Source organism: Bos indicus, chromosome 10, assembly GCF_029378745.1.
Source record: "Bos indicus isolate NIAB-ARS_2022 breed Sahiwal x Tharparkar chromosome 10, NIAB-ARS_B.indTharparkar_mat_pri_1.0, whole genome shotgun sequence".
In the NCBI taxonomy this organism is placed as follows: Eukaryota; Metazoa; Chordata; class Mammalia; order Artiodactyla; family Bovidae; genus Bos; species Bos indicus.
In genome coordinates this window covers 86862366-86882317 of record NC_091769.1, presented here as the reverse complement: position 1 = coordinate 86882317, position 19952 = coordinate 86862366, and the positions used below count along the sequence as shown (strand labels likewise).

The 19952-nt window shown below is 42.7% G+C and overlaps 1 protein-coding gene across 12 annotated transcripts in view; it reads right to left on the bottom strand.

Moving 5' to 3' along the window:
• Positions 1-19952, bottom strand: part of TTLL5 (tubulin tyrosine ligase like 5) — a 317814-nt gene that overhangs the window by 162693 nt on the left and 135169 nt on the right. For all 12 annotated transcript variants that reach the window (XM_019969275.2, XM_019969274.2, XM_019969282.2 and 9 more), the window contains one exon: positions 890-1044. In XM_019969275.2, the coding sequence (XP_019824834.2) occupies positions 890-1044 (155 nt within the window). The remainder of the gene's footprint in view (positions 1-889; positions 1045-19952) is intronic.

Sequence of the window (19952 nt, the reverse complement as noted above, 5' to 3'; positions counted from 1 at the left end):
GAAGCCCACATACCCTGAGAAAACCATAATTCAAAAAAGACACATACACCCCCAAAGTTCACTGCACTACTATTACAATAGCTAGGACATGGAAGTAACCAAGATCTCCACTGACAGATAAATGGATAAAGAAGTTGTGGTACATATATGAGTGGAATATCACTCAACCATAAAAAGGAATGAATCTGAGTCAGTTCCAGTGAGGTGGAGAAACCTAGAGCCTGTTATACAGAGTGAAGCAAGTCAGAGAAAAATAAGTATATCTTAATGCATATATGAAATTTAGAAAAATGGTACAGATGCACATATTTGCAGCTCAGGAATAAATACGCAGACATAGGGAACAGACTTGCAGACACAGCGAGGGGAAGGGAGGATGGCGTGAATTGAGAGTAACACTGAAACATACATTACCATATGTAATACACATAGCTAGTGAGAAGCTGCTGTATAACACAGGGAACTCAACCCAGCACTCGGTGACAACCTAGAGGGGTGGGAGGTGGGAGGGAGATTCAGGAGGGAAGGGACATATGTATACTTATGGCTGATTCATGTGTGGTTGTATAGGCACAAACCAACATAACATTGTAAAGCAATTACCCTTCAATTAAGAACAAAACAAAAACAACACAGTAAAAAGTCTTGCTCCTTCAGCCTGGAAGTAAACTTGCTAAACTGTATCAGAAATTTCCTTTTCATTTGATTTGGCCAAAAACTGTCTTACAAGTAAAACGAGGCCCTATATCGAAGCATCAGAGGATTAGGACACATGGAGAGAGGTGTCCGTCTTCCTGGTGTCTGTGCAGGCAACTCAAAGTGGGAATGACTTGCGTAGGACAGGCTGCCTGTGTGTGACCCACAGGCTGGCTCCACGCCCCTTACATACCTGCTTCCAGGAGGGGTGGAGTGGCTCTCAGGAGCTTGGGGGTCTGACTGTATCGACCATGTTGGGCCAGCGGGACTGATGACAGGCCGAAGTGTGGGGGGAGTTGAAGCACTGCTTCTGTTTATGACGCTGCTTGCCAAGTTCAGGTTTGTGACCTAGAAATGAAGTGAGGGAAATAGACTGACTTTATAGAGTTTTAGAAAAGCATCATTAAAAACATATTGGGGAAATCACGTAGAGGTTCAGGCGATGCTGGCTCATCTGGGCTGACACAGTGGTTGTGACAAAGGCACGCGTTAAAGTGTGACCTCGGTGCACATCCAAGAGCAGAGGTGAGGGTCCCGAGTGTCAATATAAGTTAACAAGTATTTATTCCACCTACTACATGCAAAGCACCATACTACGCTAGGTGCAGTAAAATAAAAAGATTAATAACAAAGAGGGTGAGTATTTACCAAGTATTTACTGTGTCATGCAAGGTTCTAAAAATCAGGCAGAGTGCTTAGCCTTTCTGACCCTTGTGTCCTCATACGAAAGTTCTAAATGCTCAATAAAGTTTAGTTATAAATAATAATTAGATAAAGTCACTGATTTAGAAAAAAGTTGCCCAGGCAATAGAAAAATGGGCACTGACTTCAATAAGTGATTTACAAAAATTGAATATAATTAGCCAATTAAACAATTAAAACTATTCAGTTCTATTGTCAAAGAAATGTAAATTACAAGATAACACTTTTATGTGTTACACTGACATATACTAATAAAAAATATAGTACCTAACAATGCCAAGGGTGATATTAGATGTGTAGTGTAAGTACACATCTTTCATTGGTAGACTCTTTCTACAAGTAAATTTGCCAACATATTATTAAAAGTATCAAAATTTTTGTACACTTTGATGCTATAGTCTAAGTTATAGGAACTATGCAAAAAAAACAACTGCAGATCATTAATGAGGTATTATAATAGTAGTTACTATTTAGCAGAACTTAAAATGTGCCAAGCTCTGAGTAAACAAGTATATTACATACATCTCATTCATAATTCTATTTGCAAGTACTATTATAATCCCCACTTTACAAAGAAGGAAACAGGAATAAATGGCAGAACTACAATCTGACCATAGTCTGAAACTCCAAATTCCCTGTTCTTCCTCACTACACTATACTGTGAACAGAAACTGAGAACAAGCATCCTTTTTAATATTGAAAAAGGAAAGATTTAAATGGCTAATAGTATTTAAATAAATTATGTTAAATAAACATGTTAAATAAATTTTGCTCTAAACATATAAGGGAATGTTATGTATCCACCAGAATTTTTTGCAGAATACTTAATGGTTTAGGAACATGCCGACGTCTTGAATTAAAAAAAAGAAATCACAATATGAAACTGTACAGAGAGCAGATTCAAATTTCCTTAAATGCACACATATGCGGATACACATTCCTAAAAGGGATATGTTACTTTTATAATCCAGAAGGAAAAAAATGTACATTATTATGAAAAATACAGGTGTGAGCTGATAAGCTTAAAACCTGGATGCGGAGAGTGGAATCAGAAAAGGAGGCTTCGAGAAGCATTTCAAATAAGATGCACAGAGGGTGCTGAAAAGGGGTGGGGGACTCAAGGCTGAAGGCAGGGTGCTGAGGGGGAGACACAGGGAAGAGTGACGTGAGGAGATTTAAAGTCCAAGAAAAGTGTCCCAGGAAGCTAACAATTTTGACACAAATAGGATTTTTTTTAATCTGAAAGAAAATAAGTCATTTTTAGCACTTCAGTGCTTCATTCCTAGTTATAGAATTCAGTAAGCGACAACTGCCCAGGCCTGTGTCTTCCCACCAAAGACTCAAGTATTTTTGGCCCCTTTCTGCCGCTACCAGGGGAGAAGAAAGCCCACGCTGACAAAAGGGGGAAGGCAGCGAGCAGGTGACGGCAGTGCCCTCTGGCCCCCCCCCCCCCCCGAAGGGCCTTGACCCTCTTCCTGCACCCTACCGAGAGGCAACAAAGGTGCCCAGGCAATCGGGCTCCCGCAGGACTCAGCTCACCCTTGCCCCAACACTAACCCCCTTGGCCCTAAAGATTAGGCTTCTCAAATTAGACCCCTGGCCCTAAAGATTAGGCTTTTCAAATTAGACATGAGCTTACAGCTTACAAAGACGTTACCAAGTAGAAAGGTCTTTCTGATAACTAACAGCTTCTCCAATTACTGTCTTAGTCGGTTGTGCCAAAAACCTAATAAAAAAGGCTTATTAATAATTTATAGTGGGACAGCAATAAAATAAACAAAATGGACATACTTTACCATGGTTAGTATAAACTTTCTGGCTTGGACATGAGTGAATGGGAAGGAGAAGAGATATTAGACTTGGTACATTTTCTCTCTTTTGGCCAGACTGCCTTTAACTGAAACATCATTGTCTTCATCGTGGGCTTCCCTGGTGGCTTAGCCAGTAAAGAATCTGTCTGCAACGCAGGAGACTGCGTGGATCAGGACGATCCATAGAGAAGAAAATGGCAACCCCTTCCAGTATTCTTGCCTGGGAAATTCCATGGATAGAGGAGCCTGGGGGGCTACAGTCCATGGGGTTGAAAGAGTCAGACCCAACTTAGTGACTGAGCCATCATTTTCATCATAATCGCTAACATTTACTGAATGCTCACCATGTGCCATGGGCTTAGCTCAGCAGTCCTCAGCCTTTTGGGCACCAGGGACCGGTTTCGTGGAAGATAATTTTTCCTTGGACTGGGGGAGGGGTGGATGGGTTTTGGGGGTGATTCAAACGCATTACATTTATTGTGCACTCTATTTTGTGGCAATCTCAGAATATTCGGCCTTGACTTTAGGGTTAGGATTCATGCCTATGAGAATCTGATGCTGCTGATGTGAAAGAAGGCTGAGCTCAGGCAGTAGGGCAAGCCATGGGAAGCGGCTGTACACACAGATGAAACTTCACCCTCCACTCACTCCTGCTGGGCAGCCCCGGTCCAACGGCCATGGACTGCTACAGGTCTGTGGCCCAGGAGTTGGGGACCCGCAGCTGAGATGCCCTTGCATCATCTTGATGTGCACAATTTCACTTAACCCTGAGCCAGCCTTTCAAGAAATGTCTATTGTTACTCCCATTTTACAGAAGAGGCAACTGAAGTCTTAAGAGGCAAATAATTAGATAAAGGTAACACATCGACTAGATGGCAGGGCCAAGAGGAAAAGAGAGAAAGTCCTCTTCCAAATGCATGTGGTATACTTTATCCTAATCCTATGGCTTAACATCTGAGTCCTTGCAGGAGAAGTGCCAGGTACTTATAAGTGAGGTTTTTATCTCCCTCCATTACTCACATAGATATTGTGATACTCTTTTCTCTCTCTCTCTCTCTCTCTCTGTTTTTTGGTCACTCCATGTGGTTTTCTGGGATTTTAGTTCCTATACCAGGCACTGAACTCAGCCCCTTGTTAGTGGGAGAGGGGTGTCTTAACCACTGAACTGTTAGGAAATTCCCTGAGTACTCCCTTCTCAGATATGGAGAAACTAAGGGTCAGAGAAGTTATGGTAAGTCATTGGTTCAAGGCCACATAACAGTTGCAGAACTGGTACTCTTGTTTTAAAAGCCATTTTCCAGTTTTGAAACAAATAGGGAAACAGTCTTAGTTGTCCTTAATTACTAGAAAGTTTTGAAAATATAATCGGATACAGACCTCAAATTCTGAAAATAGTGATTATACAGGAATTGATTATACCTAACTATTCCAGCTTTTTCTCCTTTTCCTTAAATTTATTTCCCACTTGTCACCCTTCACCACAGCAGATTAGAGAAACAGACTAACAAAAAGCCCCAAACAAAACCATCCTCAATCAGTTTTGTTTCTTGGCAGATAAAGTAAGAGATGGTACAAACATAAAACTAATTTTGGACTCGTAGTGAATTTTATTTTTTCATGTAACATCCACTCTGCATTTCATGGATAAATCAAGAATTGATAGCCATTATTATTTCCTTCTACATAAAAGCAAAGCATCCTTAATTTATTTTGAGAAAGATAGCAAAAAAAGACCACTGCTTAAATGTGAGAGTATGTAAGGAATAAGAAAAGTTTTGAAGGTTCTCATCTTTCTATGCAAAGGATTCCCACTTAAAAAAAAAAAAAAAGGAGTCTATCTCTATTAAATAATAACAACTTGCCCCTCTAAATATTCAACTCTTACTTCTGTGATTTTTGTCTAGAAGACATTCAGTATCCAAGGACACAGTTACCTCCATACCACCCAGCTCCGTCTTCCCAGGACATACATTGCTAATGAGTAACACAATAATTTGGGGCTCACTTAGCTATGGCCTCCGAGTCTTCTTTACACAGTCCTCCAGGCAGCTGTCTCCAGTTAATCAGAACTGACAGGGGAGACAACTATTTTCAACCCTCGTTCTAGAACAGGACTATCCAATAGAACACATTGTGATGGACATGTTCTATAAACTGCACAGTTCAATACAGCAGTCAGCGGCCACAGATGATCATTGTGCACTTGAAATATGACCAGTGTGACTGAGGAACTGGATTGTAAACTGTATTTAACTTAAATTTTGAAAGCCACATGAAGGCCGTGGCCATCTTATCAGACAGCACAGCTCTAGAGCCTTGACCAGATCTGGCTGAATCCTATGAGTACAGACTTATGCCTGCCTAAGTTCAGTCTAAGCAAAGTATCTCCAGATTAAATGAGTTTTGAATGTCTCTAGTTCTTTCTTTTAGCTTCTCGGTTTTTTCTAGAATAGGCAGAAGAATTCCTTGAACTAAAACAGACCCACGCATCAACTCTGGTGGCCCTTGCTACACCTTGTCTTGACTAAGGATAGGGCTGACCAAAGGGCAGGGCAGGTCTTAAGAAACTCTATAAGCCAATTAGAGTTCACACCTGGCAGTTTCTTCCTTAAAGGGACGGAATGATGATGACTATTCCTGTCACAGGCTCCCTTTGCTTCCCTGTCCATCTACATTTCTCCAGCTAACATAACAAAACCAGCTTTGATAAAATGAAGAGAAAGTGGAAAATGGCATTTAATTACACCTGATTTGCAACAAATGGGTAACATGTCACTACTAAAGAATTTTTTTTTTTTAATGACAAGGCTCACAGCACATAAAGACACAGCACCAGTCACAAAACAGAGGTTCATCATTTGAGAGAGGAGGATCAGGCGATTAAGGTAGAGGTGGTCTGGCAACCCACTCCAGTATTCTGGCCTGGAGAATCCCATGGACAGAGGAGCCTGGCAGGCTATAGTCCATGGGGTCGCACAGAATCGGACACAACTGAAGTGACTTTGACAGCATAGTCGCCATTGGGCCAGCTGGCTTCTCTGGGCTAATAATCAGAGACTATGCTACTAAACCTAGGCTGGTCAACTCACGAGTTTATGCCATGAGTTGCATGGGGTCTGGAAGACAGGATAGTTAAAGAACATGTCTTACTGATAAAGGACATCAACATCTTTATGTCGCTTATAAGAACTTTACAAGTCTATGTTTGGATCTCTAAAATGTTTTGCCATAGTTAGTTTTTAAGCAAATACGAAATCTTTCAGGTTCCTTTACAATAACAGTAATAACAACAAAGTTGGATTAGCGCTAATGATGGCTAACTTTAATCAGTATTTTGTTTTTGCCAGGCATTGTTCTAGACAATTAACTCAATCTTCAAGACACATCTGTTAGGTACAATTATTGCCCTCATTTATAGATGGGGAAACTGAGATTAAGAGGTAAAATAATTTGCTCAAGAACAAATAATTGTTATCTATAAGCCCCTAGTTTCAATTCCTGTTTTCCCTGATACAAAATCTCCTGATTTTGCAGTTTTAACCACTGAGTTATTCCCACTGCCTTATAACTTTCAACCTGAACTTACTATTATGTCTGTGGACTGGCATTTGCATTATCCAGGAGTTTGTTAAAAATGCAGACTCAGCCCAATCTCAGCCCCAGTGAACAGAAATCTGTATTTGACAAGAGCCACAGATAATTCACGTGCATCTTTAAGCTTGAGAAGCACTTGCTACAGGGCATGGTGGGAAAGGAAAGAACAGGGAAGAGGAACCTTTCAAATCTAGTCCTCCATAAAGCTCAGGGGATCGTCCAAAAACCAGCAGAAATGCCCTAATGGAGTGGGGAGCAACATACAAAGCAACCAAAGGGAAGGAGGAGAGAAAACAATTCCATCAAGAACTTTGCGGCTTTACTATGTCTCGTTGTCATTTGGATGCTCAAACATGAACATGCATAATGTCAAGTATGCCGAGGATGCAAAAGTGGATGAAACAGTTTGGAACAAGCTTCAGGGAACTTCAAATCTAGCTTATCATGCTGCCATGAAAAATGGTGGTCATGAAAAATAAATCAAGACAAGGGCTTCCCTGGTGGCTCAATGATAAAGAATCCGCCTGCCAATGGAGGAGCCGGGTTTGATCCCTGATCCAGGAAGATCCCATACGCCTCGGAGCACAGAGCCCATGTGCCTCAACTACTGAAGCCCGCATGCCCTAGAGCCTGTGCTCCACACAAAGAGAAGCCACCGCAATGAGAAGCCCACATGCCCCAACGCCAGAGTGGCCCCATCGCCATAACCAGAGAAAAGCCCAATCAACTAAGTAAAATTATGTATAAAAAACAAACCAAGATATTTAATCCTCATAACAATTAGCTTGTTAAATATTCTTCCACCCCTGCCTTTCTCTAAGTGAAGGACAGCCTGTAGGAGAATCCAGTCTCGAGCTTGTGCGTGCGTGCGTGCCAAGGCCCACCTGAGCCTTAGGGTCCGCTGGCAGATGTTTCACCCCTTGCTCTCCTCCTCCCCCTCCTTTTCCTCTGCTCCCACTCTCTCGGAGAGGCTTCTGCAGAAGTTCCACTCCCGTTCCCTTCCTCATGTCCGTTGCCACGCTGACCTCAGGGTGTTTTTTCTTTCAGTACCAAAACTCTTGTTTATTTTACAGCCAACCTTCCGAATAAGGCAGGTGAGCAAACATCTGAATGTGTGGGGTAGGGACACATTGCACGCATTCCATCTAGACAGGTGTTTAAATTACTGCGGGAATAAATACAGGTGATGGATTGAGAAAAGGGGTAGCAGCAACAGAGAGGGAGGCCAATTTCCGGTGGCTGGCCCGCCCAAGTGTTACTGCTTGTTACTGCTGTTTGCTCAAAGTAGCGCTACAGCCAGTGCTGTAATTAAAATATGATGGCATTGCCCTGATGGCTTCCCAGAATATACCTACCACCCACTCAGACACATAACCTTTTGGTATCCAAAAAGGATCGGGTCCAGGCCTAACTAGATCACTGTTGCTCTGCAGGCATGCTTGAGAAATGCTACAGTCCTGAATGCTCAAAAGAAGTCCAAAACTCAAAGATTTAAGTTCATAAACATTTACTCTGTTGCTGCAAAGCCTTGGGTAATGTCTTAAGAGTATGGGTGGCCATACTCTTAAAATGTGGCCTCTGCCCTTAAGCCATGAAGGAGTTGGTAATCTAGTGAGAAAAACATCCAGACAAATAGCAATATTAAAGGCCTCCAGGATATGGTAATTGCTGTAATAAAGGCATTAAGGAAATTCAAAGAAGGCAGTTGAACTGGTCCTAAAATGATCTGTAGGAGGACTGGTTTGGGGCTGGTGGAATGGTGGTGGCTCCAAGGAGAAAAGATAAGGCAGGATTAAAAATGCAGAGACAGATAAGCAAGAAGAGTCTCTGAGAAACAGAAAGACACTCTAATTCGGCTAAAGCTTAGAGCAATGGAAGATGGAAACCAATAGGAGAACACCTTGGGGAGGTCCCTGAATTCTACTCTCTTCATCTAGTAGACAGCAGTAAGATGGCTCGCAGATTCTGACAGAGTAGGGCTATGCCAGGACTGTGGGGAAGCAGGGAAATCTGGCTGAGAGTCAGCACGGTCAGGCGAGACATAATAAGGATGGGATGCAGGACATGCTTTGCTGGTCTCTCCTCATCCCCCCTCCCACCCCGCCCCAAGGCTGAAGGAGAGTGCTGGGCGTTGGACTGGAGAGCGGCATTTGTAGTAAGATGATAAAAGCTCTCAAGTTCATGTGTTCACATTTTCTTTTGAATCAGCCCTCTTTTGGATTGCATCCTCCCAAACAGCTGGCAAGGCAAGTTGGCACTGCCCACCCTTTAAGAAGGGAAGGTCCAAGAGTGGGCATCTTAGGCCAGCTTTGTTCTAGGGCCTCATGGGAAAATGCGCCTTTCCTTAGATTTATCATTCCACGCCCCCCACCCCCCAACAGGAAAATGATTTGAGGATCAAGACAAGGAGGTGGGCCAGGAGCGACGTGCCTAGGAGGCAGACTAGATGGCTTCTGTCTAGGCCTGAGACCTGGAGGCAAAAGAAGACATTGGCTCATCCAGCCCATGTCACCAAAGCTAGGATTCCTACTCAGGAGACTGGAGCCAAAAATCTTGTAGTGATTAAGAGATGCTTTGGCCTGGGAGATCATCTCTGGGAATCTTGACTCTCAAGTTAGCTGCTATGGAATCTGGATTCCAGCCATAGTTCTCTTGCAGTCAGTGTTTAATGACCAATAACTTTTAGATCCACCATGGAACAACAAAAACAAACAAACTGACGTTTAAGGATAGTGAGGTTTAGGCAAATATTTGAAAAGACAAAACAGGTTAATGGAAAAAAAACAAGTTGCCAGTGTCTACTGCAATATTGAATCCCCTACCATATCAACATTAACTAGCATCTACTTCTGTGCATTTTGGAGAAGGCAATGGCAGCCCACTCCAGTACTCTTGCCTGGAAAATCCCATGGGTGGCGGAGCCTGGTAGGCTGCAGTCCATGGGGTCGCTAAGAGTCGGACATGACTGAGCGACTTCACTTGCACTTTTCACTTTCATGCTTTGGAGGAGGAAATGGCAACCCACTCCAGTGTTCTTGCCTGGAGAATCTCAGGGACGGGGAAGCCTGGTGGGCTGCCGTCTATGGTGTCACACAGAGTCGGACACGACTGAAGTGACTTAGCAGCAGCAGCAGCACTTCTGTGCATGCATGTGCCACCAGAGATGCTCAGAGGGCTCAAACAAACCTTGTGCGCACCAGGACCCAGAGACCCCACAGAGACTGAGAAAGAACTGTGTTTGAGTGTCTCCTGTGGAGGTACGGGTCAGCAGTGGACTGCTGCGGGGGCAGGGGCTCTGGGTGAGGTAGACCTGGGTATGGCATTAGCCCTCTTGGAGGAGGTCGCCATTAACCCCACCATAGAGCCGCCAGAACTTAACACAGGACTGGGAAACAGACTTTTAAAAAGAGAAAAGCTATGAACAACCTAGACAGCATATTAAAAAGAAGAGACATTACTTTGCCAACAAAGATCTGTCTAGTCAAAGCTATGGTTTTTCCAGTAGTCATGTATGGATGTGAGAGTTGGAGTACAAAGAAAGCTGAGGGCCAAAGAATTGATGCTTTTGAACTGTGGTGTTGGAGAGTCTCTTAGACAGCAAGGAGATCTAACCAGTCCATCCCAAAGGAAATCAGTCCTGAATATTCATTGGAAGGACTTATGCTGAAGCTGAAACTCCAATACTTTGACCACCTGATGTGAAGAACCAACTCATTGGAAAAGACCCCGATGCTGGGAAAGATTGAAGATGGGAGGAGAAGGGGATGACAGAGGATGAGACGGTTGGATGGCATCACCAACTCAATGGACATGATGAGTAAGCTCCAGGATTTGGTGATGGACAGGGAGGCCTGGCGTGCTGCAGTCCATGGGGTCCCAGAGAGTCAGATATGACTGAACAGCTGAACCGAACTGAACCACTGTGCATGCATGTGCCATCAATCCCTCAAGAATGAGACACTCTCCACTTACAGCAGGCACCTGGGTTCTACATTTCTACTGATATGGCTTGTCTACAAATGTAGTGGCAAAAACCCTTCTCTAACTGGGGCTTGTGGGTTTTCACAAGACTTTCATCTTAACACAGCACCGAGGTGTCTCATTGTGCCTGGGAAGACACAAGCAGCAAGGACAGATACAGCTGTGCCAGGACAGGCAGGAGTTATCCCCAACCTGGAAACTGAAAAACCAGAGGCTATTTTGGGTTTCGCCATTAGCCCTAGGAAGGTCCTTCACACCACATCAGTAGAGCTGGATCCTGAAATCTTGTTGCTAGTACCTTGCGCTTTACTTTTCAATGTTAGATTTATTTTTCACAGAAGAGTTCCCTCAGCTATAAAGGATCCTTACCATTACACTGTTTCAAGAGCATAATGGTAGAGTTGAAGAGCTTCATGCCATGTTTTGCACTGTATTCTAATTATAGGTTTATTCACTTATCTTGCCCCACAAATTACATGCTCCCTTAGGACAAGGACTGCATCTTATTCCCTTTTGTATCCCTAGAGTTTACCCAGTAGGCACAAAAGTATTTATATAAATGAAGTGGGTCTCATCTAGTCTCAAATAACCCTCACAAACACACCTCAATCTCCTACTAGCAGCTAGTTTCACCAGTGAGTTAAAAAGTGATTCATGTCACTGGAAGGCTTGCAAGGAAATTAAAGGTTCCAAATTACCTCTCTTTAAAAATACCATAAGGGAAGGACTGCTTTGGAATAAGGGGAAATGAAATAATCAGTGACTAGAGTGAGAGATAAGTGTTGCTCTTGCTATTATCAACCTGCATAATTTGAGAGATGATTTCTGCCCGCTCTTGAAGTTTTGGGCAAAGTTCTCAAATGGGTCGAATAATAGCTTAGACATACAGATTTTATTCCTTGTTGATGAATATACTATATTTGCTTTTCACGACACTGAAACAGCAAACAGCTAACACTCCATTTGAGATTCACTCAAGCAACCTCAGGTTCACTAAGGCTGTCTGCAAATTTCATGTATCTTATTTATCAAAATGGAGATGGAAATTCAACATCAAAGACTTGGTAATAGCTTAACATAAGAACAAATCAGTGGCAGAGCATTCCCAATGCAGCTTATAATCTTGGCATAGATCAGTCTCCTCATTATAGCATGGTCCATAAAATCTTAACTAAGTCATCTAATGAGGTCTAGAGATGGGGTTCCACAAGATTATTTAATTAATCCAACAAATATTTATCAGACACTCTGTGGCATTCTTTTGAGCACTGAAGATGAACAATCTTTTTTTTTTTTAATTAAAAAAATTCTTGCCTTCATGGAGATTATGGCCTGGGGGAGGGGGGGGTGTTGTATCACTGAAATATACAAAGAATGTCTGAAGGTAAGATAATCACAAATTTAGAGCAATCACTTTTGGCCAAATTACTGATATTAGTGATCATATACTACCTAAAAGTTTTCAGGAGTTCTCAACTTGGAGACCTTGGGTCCACCAGGCATCATGAAGGAGTTAAGCTAGAGGGGGAGGAAATGTTTATGAACTCTCTAAAATTAATGTACATTTCTAAGTTTGAGTGCACATTTTTTTTAGGACAAAAACTGTAATTTACATTCAATTCTCAAAGGAATCTCTCACTCCAAAAAGGTTAAGACTCACTTCATATCACTGCTACGAAGATTAATTTTTCTAAAGCTGTATTCACACTGTACTCTGAACTACACAGCAGCATCTTGAGAACAACGTTCTCTGTGTCCTTCACATACAAAGGCTCATCAGAATACGATGGGATCAACTCAGTCTGTCATGGACCCTTCATTCCCCTGACCATGGGGCCCTGAATTGGAATAGAGAAATGTAGTGGTGAGTCCTAGCTGACTTGTTTTACCATATGTCGCTGGAACAAAAGGCAATCCTTGAATAAAAAAAAAAAAATCACTGGACCAAGATCTATTTCACTCAAGATAAATGAAAACGCAAAGTGCTGGATCTGTACTTAATTACATGATTTGCATCACTGAATAAATACTAGAGAATATATTCAATTAAGAAACAAGAAAAGAATCATCCTTAAAGGGCACTTCCTGAGCAGGTATTAAATCATTAGCCATGACCACAAACATGTTTTAAGGCATGACCTTTGTCTCCTGTTCCTGGATACTGATAAAATGAATCTCAAGAAATTTATATTCTAATCAGCAGGAGATAAGAGTTCCAGTGTTAATCTCACTTTCAAAGGGGTTAGGCAAGGCAAGGAACCTCTGCAGCTCTGTTGCATTAGAACTCAGTTGTCTTGCCATGTCTTCTCTCATAAACGCTGTCACTTACATGAAATACATACACACACAGACACTTGGTGTTCCAAAATCTACAAAGAGTTCCAGATCAAGAATTGCCAAAGACATTCCTGGAAAACCTTACAAGATGGCCAGATCCGTTTCTTGTACTTCTAATTCATTATTCAGTCTTTGAGTCGATGGAGGCCACCGCCACCACGATAAACAGATCTACTCTCACTGCATCTCCAGGGATTAAGAAGGCTGCTCAGTGATGAACCTGAATTCACTACCAAACAATCTGATGGCTTGGCTACAACTCTACAGTGGCCTTAAGCTGAGTCACTAGAGTCTAAGGAGAGGTGAGAGTCCTGTGTGGAATGAGAAGAGGCAGAAAAACACCGAGGGAAAGAGTATAAAGTCAGAGAGATCTGGGTTTGCATCCTGGTGCCGTCACCTGCCATTTGTGTGACCTCAGCAGAGTGGCCTATGCTTTCAGCTATTTTCTTCATCTGTTAAAAAAAGTCTCTACTTCATAAGGTTACAGAGACAATAATGCATATAAAGTACTTACCACAGTGTCCAGTACAAAGCAGACATTCAACTAATGTCACCTACTTTATTATAAAGGGCAGGTGTATTGAAAAAAAAAAATGGAAGAGGAATAGTTTTTTAAAACAAATGTAAAAACCAATATAACACAGAAGAGAAATTTTTTTTTAATTTAGCAAGCATGTAATAAGTGCATACCAAGTGCTGGGTGATGGATTAGAAAGAATACCATCACATAGTTTATAACTCAATAGAAAAGAAGAGATGCAAAACTATAACATATTTTGTTATAGGGAATGACTAATGAAGGGCTACAGATACAGACAATGGAAAGATGACGTCTGGATGGGGTGGCAGGGGATTATTCATTCATTTATTTTAAAAATAAGTATCAAATCCACACTATATACCCAGGTTGGGAAAACTGGTGAAAAAATGGACATGGTCACTTTCCACCTTAACCAGGTACCTTATAGTCCAGTAGAATTAGCACATTTACTGAGTACTACCCATGAGTTAGGTTCTGAGGCAGCAAAGGATACTGCCTCCAAAGAGCTCACTGTTCATTAAAGGAGAGAGCTATCTGAACAAACACAAATAACTGTGTGGCGAATGAAATGGCATGCCTCTGAGAGAAGTGGCATTTACACTGAGCCTGGACAAACGTATATAGTTACATATAGTGTTGTTGTTGTTCAGTCAGTAAGTCGTGTCCAACTCTTTGTGATCCCCTGGACTGCAGCAGGCCAGGCTTCCCTATCTCCTGCAGTTTGCTCAAATTCATGTCCATGGAGTCAGTGATGCCATCCAACCATCTCATCCTCTGTCGCCACCTTCTCCCTTCCTTAATCTTTCCCAGCATCAGGATCTTTTCCAATGAGTTGGGTCTTTGCATCAGGTGGCCAAAGTACTGGAGCTTCAGCTTCAGCATCAGTCCTTCCAATGAATATTCAGGATTGACTTCCTTAAGGATTGACTGGTTTGATCTCTTTGCTGTCCAAGGGACTATCAACAGTCTTCTCCAGCTTCACAATTCGAAAGCATCAATTCTTTGGTGCTCAGCCTGTGAGAGGTCCAACTCCCAAATCCATACACGACTACTGGTAAAGCCATAGCTTTGACTAGACGGATCTTTGCCAGCAAAGAGATGTCTCTGCTTTTTAATGCACTGACGAGCTTTGCCATAGTTTTTCTTCTAAGGAGCAAGTGTCTTTTAATTTCACGGCTGCAGTCACCATCTGCAGTGATTTCAGAGCCCATGAAAAAAAATCTGCCACTGTTTCCACGTTTTCCCCATCCATTTGCCATGAAACGATGGGACCAGATACCATCTTAGTTTTTTGAATGTTGAGTTTTAAGCCAGTTTTTTCACTCTCCTCTTTCACCTTCATCAAGAGGATCTTTAGTTCCTCATTGCTTTCTGCCATAAGGGTGGTATGATCTGCATATCTGAAGTTTATATTTCTCCAGGCAATCTTGATTCCAGCTTATGCTACAGCCAGCCCATCATTTCATATGATGTACTCTGCATATAAGTTAAAAAAGCAGGTGACAAAATAGAGCCTCGACATACTCAGTTCCCAATTTTGAACCAGTCCATTGTTCCATGTCCGGTCCCAAATGTTGCTTCTTGAGCTGCATACAGGTTTCTCAGGAAGCAGGTAAGGTGGTCTGGTATTTCCATCTCTTTAAGAATTTTCCTCAGTTTGTTGTGATCCACACAGTCAAAGGCGTTAGCATAGTCAATGAAGCAGAAGTAGATGCTTTTCTGAAATTCCCTTGTTTTTTCTATGATCCAACGGATATTGGCAATTTGATCTCTGGTTCCTCTGCCTTTTCTAAATCTAGCTTGTACATCTGAAAGTTCTCGGTTCATGTCCTGTTGACTGGGGAACGTTTCCCAAGAGAAGATAGCATAAATTAAGGAACAGAGACTAAGAAAATTCTGGATGAACTGCACAAAAACCTCTGTCATGGGAAGGAGACAGGTTGGAGAAGTAATCTGGAGCCAGATTCTACATAAAGGCTTTGAATAACATTTAATAGCTGGGGCTTCCCTTTGAAGATAACAGGATTCCATTCAAGATTCTTGAGCAAAGGAGTATCATTATCAGACTGGTGGTTTAGAAAGATTCCTTTAGAATAAAGACTAGGGTGAATAGAGGAGAATGGCTGGGAGACCATTTAGGAGGTAACTGTAGTGATCCAGTCCAGAGATAATTAAGTCCTTAAGCAGAACAGTAGATGTGAAACAGAGAAGATACATATCAGAGAAATTATAGAGTCAGACTCAACAAGAACTGGCAACAACTGCCCTGACATAGAATGAGGAAACAGAAAAGCTGATAAACTAAAGGCTCTGTACTGAAGCCCCTAGGAGAAGAGCAGTGTCACTGATATAGAGGGGAAAAGGGGAGAACAACAGATAAGTATTAGATATACTGAACATTTTTTGAGTATTTTCAAAACATGCTTAAAAAGTACATTGAATATTCTGGGTTCTTGCCATACAGTTGGATGGAGATGTCTAGCAGGCAGTTGGAAATCTGGACATGACACTCAGAAAACAGGTTCAAACTAAAGACTTATATTTGGGAGCAATCTGCAGACCAGTACTAGATGAAGCTATGGGAAGAGGAAATCTACCCAAGGGGAGGCACTACAGAGAGGCATAAAGTTCAGGTGAGCTCTGGAATTCAGATGCATGTTGAAGGATACCTGTGAGAATAGGGGGAAACAGATGCCCAGGCCGCACCCCCTTCTTTAATCAGAAAGACTCTGCTGTTGTCAGTTTACACATTTCAGGCCTAAATACCAGTGGGTTTTTAAAAATGTGGAAAGTGGAGTCTAGTTTTTTTGGGGGACGTATAGGATCAGCTCTCAAAGGAATTACCCAAGGGCTGGAGAAGCTAAGGGGAGTTTTCAGGAAGGAGGCAGTCAATAATAGTGCCATGTACTAAAAGAGAATGAGGATTAATAACAGGTGACTGAAGCTGGCAATTCCAAGGTCATCAGTGACCTTTGAGAGTTACTGTTTTGTTTAGTCGGTCAGTCATGTCTAACTCTTTTGCGACCCCCATGGACTGTAGCCTGCCAGGCTCCTCTGTTCTTGGGATTTCCCAGGCAAGAATATTGGAGTGGGTTGCCGTTTCCTTCTCCAGGGAATCTTCCCAACCCAGGGATTGAACCCATGTCTTTTGCAATGGCAGGTGGATTCTTTGCCACTGAGCCACCTGGGAAGGCCTCTGAGAAAGAGTCAAAATGGTAAGAGATAAAAAAAAAGGTTATTTTAGAACAAGGGACCATCAGTAGGTCAACAACCTAAGGAAAATCTGGGGTTTAAAGCCTGAAGAGACACAGAAGAGCTGGGGAAGTGATAGGATCAACTGGTACTATGACTCAGAGCAGGGAGGCACAAGGGTCCAGGAGACTTCATCTTGACACTGTAATCACTCCACTTGACACAGAAGAAAATTAAGGCACAGGGAATTTAAATAACTTGTCCAAAGTCTCACTGACCCAAGGGCTTCTGTTTTTTCCATGTACCCTTTTCGGTTTCTAGAAATGGAGAAAAGGGAAGTATATGACACAAAGAAGCACAACTTTTCTACCCAGAAAAATACAGACCCAAAGAAGCCACACTTAGGGGAAAAAAATTACAAAATCAGAACACAAATGGACAATAGTTCAAACGTGTCAGATACGGTCAGGAGGCAGGAAGAGCATTTCCGGTACTGAATGCCCAAGCGTGTGATAACTGGGGGCCGCTGGCGTCAATCCTGGAAAACACCTGTAACCACGTCAAAAAATTGTGCTTCCTCTCTGCCAGCTTCACCTTCAAATAGCAATTTCTGAAATTGAGATCTACTCCAGGTCCACCCTGGACCCTGAAGAAATGAGCAGGATCACAATGGAAACTGCTGAAGCAGAAGAAATGATCAAAGAACTCCTTGAGTGCAAACGGATGGGTAAGCGGTGTGAGCCAACGTTCTCGACCTGGGCGGACACCCTTCTCTAGGACTAGGCGGGAAAGGGGCAGGGTGAGGAATGAAAGTAAAAAGACATTGAATGCTTTTTCGTTTCTCCTCTCCATCTAAATGAAAAATGGAGAAGTAAAAAGCATCTCCTCCCTCCCATGTATCTGTCAGCATATTTCCAGGAGGCCTGGCCACAGCCCGGGCACTGGCTGGCCGGGAACACAGCCTGACACAGCACATTCGCTAGCACCGGAGCCTTGCCTGGGTGGTCGGCTGTTATTCCTTTGATTAAACTCCCAGGCTGGAAGAGCTGGAGCTGCTCCTAGTGATAGCTGGTCCTGCAATCTCACACTGGCCCGCACAGAGAGGCCAGTGCTCCCTCTGTCTCCCAGCCTCCCTCTCCTCACTGCAGAGCTGGGCTCCTTTGCCACACTCTTCTGTTCACTGACAGTGGTAACCACAGAGGGCTGCTTCTGTGTGTGCAGAGGGCTGCAGTTGTAAAGCACACCTCTCCTGGCACGGGGGTGAGGAAAAGACAGTGAGATCTCATAGTCAAGCTGCTACTCCAGCATCACGCTATCAGCTACCTACCACAGGGCTCTCTCCCCAACCAGCGAAAGATGCTTTTAGAGCACCCTGCTTTCAGGGATGTACGCACTCATTTCCAAAGGATCCCAGCCCCCAAAGATAACCAGCTTCTCATGTGTCAAGGGAAAGAACTAAATCTGACCTTCTCTCTGCTCAGATTTGTTAGGCTGAATAATCCTAGATGCAGAATATGTAACTCTAGTTTCCAAGCATATGCAAACACTTCCAAAGTGGCCACGGTGGCCACTTCATGGTGGCAGGGCAAATTCAATATTCTTGTATGCTCTAGGCTATAAATAAGCTTAAATCATAGCAGAAATAGTAAAAGTAGTTACAAGATAAATGAAGTCCTGTTTTTAGACAAATAAATTTGTTAAGAATCTAGCCTCTAATGGAAATGATGGGCAACTCAAAGTTTTATAATCAAATTTGTAGGTTGTCTGAGTACTTTGCTTTCTTTTCTTTTGGCTAATTCACTGTTCTTCAGCATCTTCACCAGCGAGTAGGGAGGAAAACGGAATGCCATTGCTTCATCCTGCAACCCATCCTCCTCCCAGCTACCTAAGTGAGACAGTTAAAAGGCAAGGCCCATTTGTCTCTGTGGCTCCTGGTCATTGTTGAGATAAAGAGCCGAGTTCCTTCACAGGTCATTCAAAGCGCTCCTTGAATCAGCCCTTGTCTTCTCCTCCGGCGTCCGTTTCAGCTGCTTTCTGCTGACTCCCTATGCTCCAACATTGCTAACCACCAGCTTCCTGGTTCTCCAGTACACACATGCAAGCTTTTCTTTTGGAGCCTGCCCCACCCTTCTTCTGCCACCCACCTGCCTACCCTTAAGATTCAGTGTAGGGGTAATCTCTTCCAAGAAGGCGGCTTTGGCACTCCCACTCCCACCCACATGCTGGGTTAGGTACCCTCTGGTGGCTTTGTTATTCCCTAGAAACCTCGGTGCATATCCCATGCAGTACATTCCGTAACACATTCTATCATGTATTATGTGGCCGTTTCCCATTCCACACTGTGAGTTACTTCACACTGAGATCTATTGTCTTGTATCATCCCTATGGCTTAGCATTAAGGTTTGGAACACTCCTAAGACTGTAACAAAATGTTTTTGAATGAATGAGTTAAAAGAATGCATTTGAATAAAAAGTTTTATGGAAAATGCAACTAAAAGCTTTAATGGGCAAGTAGCTGAAACCATAGACAAAATAAAGGAACTCTTTTACAGAAATTCCCTCAAATTTCAATTTTTCAGGGGAGGGGAGCCATGCCACATAGCATGCAGGATCTTAGTTACCTGACCAGAGAATGAATCCATGCTCCCTGTGACAGAAGTACAGTCTCAACTGCTGGACTGCCAGGCAAGCCCCAAATTTCAATTTTTTTAATACTCATCTTCCAAAATAGCATGAAAATTTAAAATCAGCATACCTTACTTAGTGGAAGATCTCTTGATGCTTTGCCAAGAAAAGTAATATAGAGATATATATCAGGGCTTATGGAATATAATACTTTGGCCACCTGATGCAAAGAGCTGACTCAATGGAAAAGACCCTGATGCTGGGAAAGACTGAAGGCAGATGCTGGGAAAGATTGATGGCAACAGGAGGAGGGGGGCAACAGAGGATGAGATGGTTAGATAGCATCATCGACTCAATGGACTTGAGTTTGAGCAAACTCTAGGAGATAGTGAAGGACGGGGGAGCCTGTGTGCTGCAGTTCACAGGGTCACAAAGAGTAGGACACGACTTAGCAACTGAGCAACAACATGGCA